Below are 12110 nucleotides of genomic sequence, written 5' to 3'. Positions count from 1 at the left end.
GGCCAGTCCCCCTGGCGCCACTCTGTTTCAGACAGTGCCCACTGGGCCAGACCAGCCCAAAGGTCGATGGGGTCACCGTGGCTGGTTCCAACTCTGGGGGTGGGTACAGTTAGCTTTGCCGTATCCGGTGTCCTCAGGCGGCAACTAAGCCCTCCCCAGACAGGACCCACCCCGAGCAATGGACATCAGGGCTGAGCAAGAGCCGCCGGTCCGTGGTGCACCCGTCCTGTCTGGTCAGAGCCAGGCCTGTGAGTGAGCTGCAGGGGGCCCTGAGCCCCTGAGGTCAGCTCAGCCTTTGGGGAGCACCCGGAGGACCCGGGGTAGCATGGTTGGAACTAGATGCTTAGAACCCCTGGTTTACCACGCCAAGTGCAGGACCTCCAGGCCTGGGCAGTGGTGCTAGTCGACCCCTACGAGGCTCTCAGGCCCAGCTGGTGGAGCTGGGGACCAGCTCTCATGGTTTGCCCGAGATGGCCAGGTGTTAGCTCTGTGAGTTGTAAGTCCTGGGAACCCTCTCAGTCCCAGGCAAACTGGGACAGCTGGTGCCCCCTCATCTGATTCAGGCCTGAGAGGTGGCCCACTCCCAGAGGAGGGGAACTGAGGCTCTGAGCCAAACAAGCCTGGGGTGTGGAAAAGAGAGAGCGGGGCTGATCTATCACCTTTGACACAAGCTTTGCTGGGTCCCTGGAGGTGGCACTCAGCCAGGAAAATGGGGAGGGGGCACAGAGAGAGGGTCAGGAGAGAGGCAGGTGGTCAGGTGTCGCTGGACTGTGGAGGTGTGAGTTTCCCATAGTGCACCGGGGTGCGGACTGGGAAAATAGAATTTGAAAGCACCTGAGCCTCATTTACCTTAATGCAGTGCCCAATGCACCTTATAATTCATTTCCCAGAAGAGCTGGGGCTGGCTGACAGGCCAATGGACAAGATCCTTTCTGAGGAGGAGGGGAGGGGAGGTGCGCATGTGCAGAGGAAGAACACCTGCTCACCTGGCACCCCTTCTCTAGACACGCCTCCTGTACACATGACCGTGGGATGAAATTGACAGCTCCCTAGTATTCTTTCCCCCAAGTGCCAGATGCCAATCGGATTGAATTAGGTTTCACAAGGGTTTTTGCAATACATGGAATTCACCAGCAAATTACTCTTAAAGAGGGAAAATCAATCATTTGGAGCAGAGATAAGCTGAAGGCAAGGCAGCCTGGGATTGATCCCGTCTGTGCAGGCGTGTGTGGAATCCAACAGATAACCTGGGATGGGGGAGGGGAGGAGAAAGGGGAGGGGTTCTGGCAGAGAGGGACAGGCACAATAGGGGGGGGAGGAAAGGGGCAACAGGAGGAGGAGAGAGAGAGAAAAATGGAGGTAGATGGTAAAGGAGAGAGAGAGAAATGGAAAAGAGAAAGGAGAGGGGAAAGAGCAGGAAGGGTAGAAGAAGGAAAGAGAGAGGAGAGAGGGAGGAGAGGAGAGGGCATGGAGGGGAGACAAAGATGAACAGAATAAGAGAGAAGATGGAGAGAGAGAGAGAGAGAGAGAGAGAGAGAGAGAGAGAGAGAGAGAGAGAGAGAAATGGGGAGCAGTTTGGAAGTGCACAGCAGGTATCAGTGGGTTCTCAGAGTCCCCCAGTCCGTACTTCCCATTGTGTAGATTGGGAAACTGAGGCCCAGCGGGAACCGAGGGTTTGCCTGGTCACACAGGGAGGAATAGCAGATCCAGAGAAAACAGGGTCCAGACCTTAGGCCCATGCTGGGCAAGGGCCCAAAGCGCAGAGGGGCTTGCGAAGGGCGTTAGGTGGGCAAGAGCCTCAAGTAAGGGCTGTTCCCTTCACCCTGAAGCAGGCCTGAGAGGTGGCCGCCTCCAAGTGGAGAAACGGCGCTCTGATGGCTGGACAAGCCTGGAACGCACAAGAGGAGGAGCGGGCTGAGCTCCCACCAAGTGGCATGGGCCCTGCAGGTCCTGGAATTGGAATTCTGTGCCCAAGAGCAGGAGGAGGTGGGAGAGCAGGAGCAGACAGACGGTGGCCCCTCACCCAGGAATTGCCCATGAAGTGCCAGCATCCGTGCTCCTGGACTCTTAAAACTTGGGGGTTGAGGCAGGGTTAGGGGCCAGTGACCACCAACAGGGCTCCTTCCCATCATCCCCTGGGAATGGGGGTGATGCCTGGTGCACTGGGCATGGGAAGCTGCCCCGGAGAGGCAGGGCCAGAGAAACGTACACCCCCGCCCCCCCTTAGGCGTGGTGTCTGGAGGGAGAAGCTGCAGGCTTTGAGGTGGGGGTGAAGACAGGCTGGCCTTCTGCCAACGTTCACTTGGGCACGTCTGATTGGGGTTAATTGAGTGAGAGGATAGACAAAGGAGAGATAAAGCATCTTCACTGGGCTTTGATTTTCTCTGTCAATAGCATGGATCAGATCAGCAGGCACTGGCGGGAGGGAGAACGAGGGCCCCTGCCCAGGAGGGGACTCCCCTCACCCCTGCACATATCCAAGACTTCTCGCTCTCTCATTCCTGGCCGGGGTCTAGAGAAAAGCCCCTCCTGCCCGCCCCCTTCTAGAACAATAATAACTCTCCTTTACTGAGCACTTCCTCTGAGCCAGGCATTTTGCCGAGATGTTGCAGCTCACCCGCCATAGCCCTACCGGACAGCCTTTGTTCTGTCTTTCTTGCCAATGAGGACATGGAGGCTCAAGGAGGTAAAATTCTTTGGGCAAAACACACAGCGGAAAAGGGCAGTGCCCAAAGCTGGGTCAGGCCATGTGCTTTTAGCCACCACTGGAGCTCAGGGCTTCGCACCCTGGCATCACTGGTCGCGGGCTCTTCCCTGGCAGGCCTAAGTTCCGGACAGGGCTTCCGTGAGGGTGACGCTACTTTGGGGCCCCTCTCTGCACTGCAGGTCCCCTGCCCTGTTCCCAGCTTGGGCTAAGGGTGTCCCACCAGCCCACAGCACTCCATGGGTGCCTCTGGGGGTCCCTGGCCCATCTCCGTCTTCATTCACAACTGCACAGCCCATCCCACCCCCCATGTAAAGACCGCCTTGGTCCTTGCTGCCCTCCCCTCGCCCACCCTGCATTTGCATGTCCCTGTTCTTTCTTCTCCTGCTAAAAGGAACAGCATAGGGTGGGTTAGGGTCCCCTAGCATGTGGGGTATAAAGGAAGAATTCATTCAGGGCTCTCAGAATACGGTGGGGCAAAGAGATAATCCCGCTCCTTAACCCTGCGGCCTGCCTCTCTCCCCCTGCTTCTCAGATGAAGGGCCTGAGGCTCCAGGGGTGGAAGTGAGTTGCCCAAGGTCACACAGCCAGGAGGATACAGGGCCCGTTCCCACTTCTCACTCCACTGAGTCACCAACCAGCTACCGCCCCAACCAAAGCCAGGAGAGAGCATCCCCGGGGGGGCTAACAGGTGCCTCTGTCAGCAGGGAGGTGCTTCCCGGTGGGGAGAGCCAGAGGGATGCAGGAGACATCTGCACACTCCACATCCAGGGAAGGAGTCTGGGGCGGGGCCAGGCCTGCCTCCCTTAGGGGGACTAGTCCTCAGGTTGATGTGAGCCTTCAAGGAGCAGATGCTTGTAGAAGTCCTGGACCAGAAGAACCTCTCAATAAAATACTTTGAAAACAACACTGGGGCCATCCACAGAGCCGCAGAGCTGGTCACTGCAGAGACAAGGAGGTTGCTTCTGGGCAGTGAGTGCCTGTTCAGGCGGCTCTCCAGGCCACCCCTCCACTTGGGGGGGGGGGGGTGTCAAGGTTTGGGGGAGTGGAGGGACCCAGCCCCTTCTGGCAGCAGCTGATAATGCCCGGCTGTCCTGCTGCCCTCTGTGGGGGGTGGCAGGACTTCAGTCACCAGCAGCAAAGCACGGCCTGCTGCTTGGGGTGGGGACCAGCGGAGGCGAGGAGTGTCCTTTCCCCTCCCGATAAGTAAATAAACCCCCACAGCCCCGCAGCGCCGGCTCCCCAGCCTGATAAGGGGCGGGTGGGCGCTGCTGCAGCTGCCAGCTATCAGCCTTCTCATCGCCGCTCCCAGCTGGAAGAGAATTTAATCCACCAGGTCCCTCTCCACACGCCCCAGGACTCCTTTTGATGTTCCTCTTTATCTCCCTTCCCAACAAAATTGCCCCTCATCAGCTCCAAGAGGGCCTCCCGCCTCTCCGCCTCCCTCCCTCCCATCTCACCCCACCAAGCAGCCCCCTACAGGGCCTGGCAGTGAGTGAGGGCCGGGCGGGAGGAGGCCCTCCACCAGCCCCACTTCCCTAACCCTAGCCTTGCTCCCTGACCTTGGAAGAGGTGCCCAGTGCAGGGGGGCGGGGTGGGGGGCCCACAGTGCTCTCCTCTGGATGTGGAGCGGCGCTTTGCAGTGGGAGGGGCACTGGGGAGGCCAGGACAGGGCGATTAAGAACTTAGACTGCAGGAGTCAGACTCCTTTGATGGCAGCTGTGCGGCTTGAACAGGTTATCCTCTCGCTGAGGCCAGGCTGAGCATTTGAGGGGACTTGGCCAGAAAGTGGCTCTGGGGTCTCAGGACAGCCCTGCGAGGTCCTGAAGCTGCAGGGTCAGGCCTGGGGAACTGCCAGCCACTGCTGGCAGGTCCAGGGAAGGGCGCAGACCTCATCCGGGGAGAGACCTCCCAGGAAGCCCGCGGGGCAGGAAACCCAGCGCTCAGGCCTGGCCGGGTGCACCAGTGGAATCTACAGGAGCTCAGCACGCTCTGCCTGTGCACGTGATCCCAGCTCCAGTGCACCAGCCCCACCCCCAAGGTTTTAACTCAGCCTTCTCTCTCCAGCTGCTCAGCCACCATGTCCGTCTGACTGATCCTCACCATTCTGAGCCTGGCTCCTTCTCTAGCCTTGCTCCATCCTGGTGATTCTCAAACTTGAGCGTGTATCAGAGCACAAGGAGGGCTCCTTAAAACAGCACCGGAGCCCTAGCCGGTTTGGCTCAGTGGCTAGAGCGTCAGTCTGCAGATCAAAGGGCCCTGGGTTCAATTCCGGTCAAGGGCACGTGCCTTGGCTGCAGGCTCCTCCCTGGCCTGGGCCCTGATCTGGCTCTTGCCAGAGGCAACCAATCCATGTGTTTCTCTCACAGCTGACATTTTTGTCTTTCCCTCTCTCATTTCAACTCTTTTAGAGGATTAACAAAACACCATCACCAACAACAAAAACCAGTGCTGGGCCCCCTCTCCAGGCTTTCTAATTCAATAGAGCTGGGCGTGGCCCATACATTTGCGTTACTGACAAGTTCCTAGGTGACTCTCTGATGCCAAGGATCCAGGTACCACAGTCAGAGAACCACTGGTCTGCCCTAGGAGCTCTCAGCCTTCCTAGGATGCACAGCAGAAGGAACAATCTGGAGAGGGTTATGGAATCCTGATGTCTGGTTGCTTCCTTCCCCTCCCACCCGACAGGTCTGGTTGCCTTGGTCTAGGCATCGGAATAGTTCAGAGTTCCCCAGGTGGCTTTGATGTGTGGCTGGTGGGGAACTTCCCCTCTGCCTCCCCCCTGCTGGCCCCTCCGCATCCCTGTGTGCAATGTCTTCCCAGCCCCAGCTGTGCAGCGGGGTGCCTCAGGAGCATCAGAAAAACGCAGCTGTCCGGGCTCCCCCGTGCAGGACCGTGACGCCGTGGCCCTGGGCATCCGTGTTTCTCTGCAGAGCCCGCCGGCAGTTCTGTCGTGCAGTCAGAGGAGAGGGGCTGCACTGGTGTGGCTCCGGCGTGGCTGCCACGTTCACCTTCCTCTTCTGACCTCCGCTGCTCTAGAGAGCATGGAGCACTCCCCGCTGCTTGTGGGAACGACGCGAAAGCCCTCAAGATGGCACCTGTGGTGGGACTTCGGGAGGCTCACAGCGCCTCCCATTATCCCAGCAATCAGGCCGGCTTCCCCGCACGGACCCTTTGCAAATCGGCTCACCTGTCGGACTAATCATCAAGCATTTCACTCCCAGCGCCCTGCCTTTGCTGAGGCCAGTGGTTCTCAAAAGGTGGTCTCAGACCAGCAGCATAACCACATCACCTGGAACTTGTTAGAAATGCAAATTTACAGGCCTCCACCCAGACCTCCTGAGTCAGTTTTCCTGGGAGCGGGCAGCCATCTAGTTAACAAAGCCCCCAGGAGGTTCTCATAGACCCTAAGGACTAAGAACGTGCGCAAAACCACTTCCTCCACCTGCCATCCCTTCTCTGAGTCCATTTCCTTCCATTCCGTCCTGAAGCCGGTTCAGAGCTCCCTCCTGGGGCAGCCTCCCTGCCAGCACCCGCTGGCAGTGTCTCAGTGTTACCAGCTCCGTTTGCTCTGGAGCCGTGTTTGGGAGGCACCCACCTCAGGCCCCGACTCCACTTCTTTTGGCCCGAGGGCACCCCAGCCTGGAGCCTCGCCCCGCTGTGCCACAGGCCCCTGTGCAGCCTTGGTTGGTTCATTCAACGTCTCTGAGCCCTGTTTCCCCCAGAGAGGTTTCCAAGCTCCAGCTTTCTTTCATCTCCACCCTGTGGCCTGTGGGAAGAGGATGCACAGAGGACTGGGTGAGGAAAAACTCTGAAGGCCCATCACCCAGCTGAGTGCCTGCTCCCAAGGGGGTTTACAGTGCCTGAGGCCTGGGCTTCATTCCCACGGTAACCACAGATCAGAGCCTGGCACAGGGTAGGTGCCCAGCAAATGCATGCTGTGTTATTGTTAATAGCATCATCTATTTGCGCGATTATGGGAAAATCTCCATGACATAGCTTTAAGTAAGAAGAAAAAAATCCGGCAGGACAATGTGCATACGTGTTCCCGTCTGTGTCCAGGCACCTGGGGTCCTGGGACGGAGACCCCAGGCTGGGTGTGCTGAGGTCTCTGGAAAGCTCTCGGTGGCCAGGGCGACAGGGAAAGGAAGGTGGCTGTGTGCCCTGGCCGCTTTAGAATTGTGTGAATGTTCTCCATGTCTGTACTTACGTCTTGAACATTTTCTACGTTAGGGCATCTAAAACACACCAGTGCGTGGGGTCATTTCCTACAGGGGTTTTGTCCAGGCTCCTGGGACTAGGACCTTGGGACCTGGCCCTTCCTTCCTCTCCCAGCCTTCCCCACTGCCCTGCCCACCCCTCTGGGTGTGGACTCTGAGCTCAGGGAGACAGGAGCTCAGTCTGCCTCCCCCTCTGTGGCCTTGTACCTCTTCCTCTGTGTCCCTCCCCTCCTCTGGATGTGGGGCTGCATAGACCTCCCCAGGACCGTGAGCATGCACCCCCAGAGGCTGTGGCCTCTCAGGGGCAGAAGGGGCTGTTCCCCTGAAGCGGGTGTGTTCCTGGGGTCCCTCTCGGCCCCTCTCCTTTACCCTGACCTTGGATCTCACCATCTTTTCTCTCTGGTTCCTTCCTCCTCTCCATTCCTCTCTGGCTCCTCCTCTGGCTCCATATCCTTTAACTGACCGGCCCCCACTGATAGAACCTGGTAAGTGAGCCTGGGCAGGGTCCGGGCTGGGGAGGCCTGGTGGGTACTGAGGGGAGGGGGCCCACAGGGGGTGCTGCTCCACCTGCCTGGGCACAGCTCAGCCTGCCCCTCCCTCTCAGGGCTCCGGGTGCTGGGGTGGAGGGCCCAGGTCCAGGGGAGGGAAACGTGTAGGTGTCACCTGCTCAGAGCTGTCACACTCCGCCAGCTCTGGCTATTAGTGCCCCTTCGGGCATTTAATTGATCCCTCCACCTGATGGATGGCTTCCACACTGGGGACAACTGCAAACGGCACAGCCCGACCGGCCCAGGGGAGCGTCGCCTGCACAGCCTGTGGGAGCCATTCCAGGCTGGGGCTCTGGAGACCCCGCTGCTTGCCTGGACCCCAAGTTGGCAAGAGAGGCTCCCCTTCCACCTCCCCCTTCAAACTCGCTGAACCAGTGGCAGGGCCCAGGCCTGCTCCCAGGCTCCCAGGAAAGGCTCATGAAGTGCCCTTGTTGTGCTAGTTTGTAGTTCTAAATGGAAGCAGCTGAAGAGACTGATGGGGAAATGCTAACAGGCATTTATTCTTCAATCGTATTTGTGCATCTGCGGGACGCCCCAGAGGCATGAGAACCTGGGCCTCTCAGGCTCTGTGGAGGGTCTCGTTCCTGGATGAACTCCTGGACCTCATTCCCGGGCTTTGGGGTTGCCTGGCTGCCCCCTTCTCATCAGGAACAGGTTCCCAGGGCCCCTCTGCACACACACCCCTCCCACTCAATATCCCTGAGCAACCGAGAAGAAAGGCGTGCTTCCCTTTGCAGGCCCAAAGCCACACACATGTGCATGTGGACCTGCTGGGCATCTGCAGCCTGGGTCGGGAGAGGCTCCTGACCGGTTGGTTATAAACCACATGCCACCTGCCCAGGCCGAAGGGGGTTGTTGGGGGTAATTCCCCCTTTTGCGCAGGAGGTTAAAGAGGTTGAATCACTTCCCAAGCAGGCCAGGCTCGGGCTGTGTCTCCCACCGTCAGCGGGGGTCTCCCTCCTGATCTGGGGACCTGGTCCCATGGAGACGTCACACACTGTGTGTGAGGATGAGCCGGGCAGCATCTGAGGCCTCCGTGAGCCCGAGCCTGGTTAGGAGGATCAGAAACACCTAACTTAGAGGGAGCATGCCCCACACCTGAAACTAGACTGAAACCAAGCAACTGGGCCTTAGCAGGGCCTGCAAAGGGTGTGGTAGCTCTGGCTGACTGAGATCCGGCGTCCTCCAGGCCACCGAGGGCTGGCCACAGTGTGGGGCACTCAGGGTCCACGTTGCCATTCAGCCAATGGAATTATTCCTGCTCCATGTGTAAGCAAGCCAGTGTTCTCATCAGCACGTTCCAGAGAGAGGACGAGAGAGAGAAGCGGGGTCCTGCTGCCTCGTGCCCTCTCCTGTCCAGGCCTACTTCTCTCCCCTCCCTCTGGCCTTTCCTCCAATGCCCTGTGGGGCTTACGGCTGGAAGATCCCTCCCATGTGGGGTCACGGACAGGGTGAAAGGAGCAGGAGGTGGAAAATGAACCAAACCACCTGCAAGCCTTGTTGTGAGCATCCAACGGTGATGAAGGGAAAGGCTGGAAAAGACTCCCAAAGGGCCTAGACAGGACAGGAGGGGGTCAGGGAACTGGGCCAGGATCATTCAGTGGAGGCAGGACCCAGAGGCCGGGGACCAGGGGCCAGGTCAGCCCTGCCCCTGCCCCTCATCCACCTCCTGCACCAATGCAGCTCCCCGCCTCCAGCCGCGCTCCTGGCCTTGGCCTCCTGCGCCCTTCTGACTGGCTTCTCCTCCACTCTTAACCCAGGGCCTGAACAGCATGTTCGAGGTGTACCTGGTGGGGAACAACTCCCACCACTTCATCATCTCCCCCACCTCCGTCCAAGGGAGAGCAGACATCCGCATCCGGGTGGCCATCCCCCTGGACTACGAGACCGTGGAGCGCTACGACTTCGACGTAAGGCCCCTTTCACTGTCTTCCTGGCCGGGTGGGGGGGTTGACACCATCCCCTTCAATCCCACCTCTTCTCACCCTTCCCTGTGAGTCTGGCTCACTGAGCTGTGGCAGGGGCTGGGCTGGGCCGGCCCTTCTCAAGGACAAGGAAACGTCCAGGCATTGAGTGGAAGTTGCCCGGGGGCCGTCAAAGCCTCAGAAACCCTCCGGGCGCTCTCCTGCCCAGCCCCTGCCAGCCCCGCCCTCACAGGGGCTCCCTCCCAGCAGAGTCAGTGGACACTCTAGCCTGTGACCATGGATGGAGAGACGCACAGTGGCACACTCCTGGGATGGGCAGTGGCTCTGACAGGTGGTCTGGGTTGGGACCAGCCAAGGCCCCCGGGGGGACTTACGGGGATGAAGGCCCCGGAAGCGCATGGGAGCTCACCAGGGCCCTGCTCTGCACCCGCAGCTCTTTGCCAACGAGAGCGTGCCCGACCACGTGGGCTACGCCAAGGTGAAGATCGCCCTCATCAACGAGAACGACAACCGGCCCATCTTCAGCCAGCCGCTGTACAACGTCAGCCTGTACGAGAACGTCACCGTGGGGACCTCTGTGGTGACCGTGCTGGTGAGTCCCGCCCTCCGCCGGGGCCACTGCGTTGTGGGGTCCGCCATGGGGAGCAGCCAGAGGCAGTCTGGGAAGCCCTGGGCTGTCGGAGGCGTTGGCGTTGATGTGTTCGAGCATCTGGGCTCTCCTAAATGGGGCTCCGTTGGCCAGCACGCAGTGTGGAGAAGGGGCCAGCCTGAGGGAGGACACGATGGCACCAAGGAGACTGGGTTTTCTGCCTTGTCTGTGAGAGGGACAGCGCCTGGGGGGCCAGCAGCCCTGGAAGGTCCTCTACAGGGAAGAGGTGCCAGCCACCTCTCCGGGCACAGGCTCCAGGGGAGAATGGGCTATTCGAGGGCATGTGGTATCCCCAGCTGCCCTTGGTTTGGACTTTGATAAGGGTCCCTCCTAGTGTCCCTTTGTACCAGTCAGTACTTTTCAGTTTCAAGAGACAGAAACGTGTTTCAGGCAAAAAAAAAATGATCGGCTCATGCAACTCCAAAGTAGAAGCCTTTGGATTTCAGGCAGGGCTGTGCCCTGGCACTTGGCTGAGCAGGAGTTTGACTTCAGCACAGGGCTGGGTGTTTTCCTTCTGGCAGAGGTGGGGACACTGGCGCCCCGGGGCTCACTTCTTACCAATTCATCGATCCGCCTGGGGAGCCTTTATCTTTCAGTAGCTCCAGCTGAAGTCCCAGAGCGGGTTTCCATTGACCCAGCTTGTGGGGCCGTCCTGGAAGGAGCTATCATGATTCGGACGTACTAGAAACGGGTCCCCCTCCCCGGTGTGGAGCTGGGGGCTGGGGGCCACCCATCCAAATCACCTGGTACGGGCCGGAAACAGGGAGGGGCCACTTCAGAGGATGTCCTGTTATCAGAAGAAAGAGGATCCATTGCTGAGCCGATCAAAGTGGTAGCTGTGTGTGACACAAGCTCAGGGTCTTGCCTATAGTAGGTGCTCAACAAACGTTGTGGAGTTTTACTCACTGCCGCTCCACCCTGCCCACTCGGAGGCCCCCAGAGTCCTCGCTCTGATTTCTTGCTCCGTCCTCGTGGCAAACAGAGACGTTGCCTGCCGATCCCAGGCCCCCTACTCCAAAGTGTGTTTACTCTGCAGACAGATGGCACGAAGCTGTGTTGAGCCCCCAGGCCCTTTCCATCTGACAGTTATTAATATTTCAAGCAGATGTTTAGCTAGGCGGGCCGTCAGACGTAAACAGTAAGTCTGCTGCGGCTGCTGGCTTCCCCCCGCGTCCCCAGCCCCTGGCTTCGCCGTCTTGCGCAAGGTGCTCCTTGCAGTCCCTCACCTGGCGCTGGAGGCCCCACGGACCCGCCTGCAGCCCCGAGGGGCTGGGCCTTCTGCGCCCAAAGAAAGCATCTCCAGCCCCCCAGCCACCTCTGAATGTCAGGGGGAAGGACAGCCAAGCCGTCTGTGCTTCGGGGATCTCACAGGGAGAGGAGGCCCCACCCCCCTAAGGCCTGGGACCATGTGGCAAAGAGTTTAAGTTTTAGCTCCAGATTTGGAGGGGGCCTGGGGATCCCTTCCTGGTATGCTTCCTGGGGACAGGGGGCTCACTTTGCAGCCCCAGGTTAGCTGTGGCCCTGGGGACGGGTTGAGGGGGCCTAGGGAGCAGGGTGTGGGGCGGTGTCCTCCTTGGCTGGTGCCAAGGACAGTGTGTCAGGCTGACCCTGACGGAGGCTGGCACTGGAGAGTAGGTCCTCACCCTGGGTCTCCTCAGCCACTGGAGCAGCTTCTGAGCCTGTGTGGACCCCTGCTCGGGGCCAGGACCCTTCTCCAGTTCCTCTCCAGGCCCCTGGGCATGTGTCATAAATGAGTTCCACGCTAAGGCTGCCTGAGGGTCTCCGTTCAGAGCTGGCTCATTGGGCCAGCCTCTGGTCCTGTCTGTCCAGCCGTGCCCCCTCCTTCTCAGCCTGCAGCCCAGCGTTTGTTGAATTGCGCAGACACAGGCAGCAGTTCTGCCCGATGATAAGCCCTAGCCCCAGGCAGTGCACCTAAAGGGGCTCAGGGCTGAAAGTGAACAGTGTTTGGGCCGGTCTCCCTGCCTTTGCTGGGCGCAGGTCTATCCAGTCACCTCTAAGCCTCTTATTTCCTCACATGTGAAATGGGCAGGAGACAGGCCCCCC

The 12110-nt window shown here is 59.4% G+C and overlaps 1 protein-coding gene across 1 annotated transcript in view; it reads left to right on the top strand.

Annotated features, from left to right (window-relative positions):
• Window positions 1-12110, top strand: part of LOC311632903 (cadherin-23-like) — a 299605-nt gene that overhangs the window by 215339 nt on the left and 72156 nt on the right. Inside the window, exons 12-13 of the mRNA XM_084904920.1 lie at window positions 9233-9382; window positions 9831-9989. Of these exons, the coding sequence (XP_084761046.1) occupies window positions 9233-9382; window positions 9831-9989 (309 nt within the window). The remainder of the gene's footprint in view (window positions 1-9232; window positions 9383-9830; window positions 9990-12110) is intronic.

The sequence above is a fragment of the Pipistrellus hanaki genome, assembly GCF_964339955.1.
Source record: "Pipistrellus hanaki genome assembly, chromosome: 14".
Lineage (NCBI taxonomy): Eukaryota > Metazoa > Chordata > Mammalia > Chiroptera > Vespertilionidae > Pipistrellus > Pipistrellus hanaki.
This window is presented reverse-complemented; position numbering and strand designations above follow the sequence as displayed.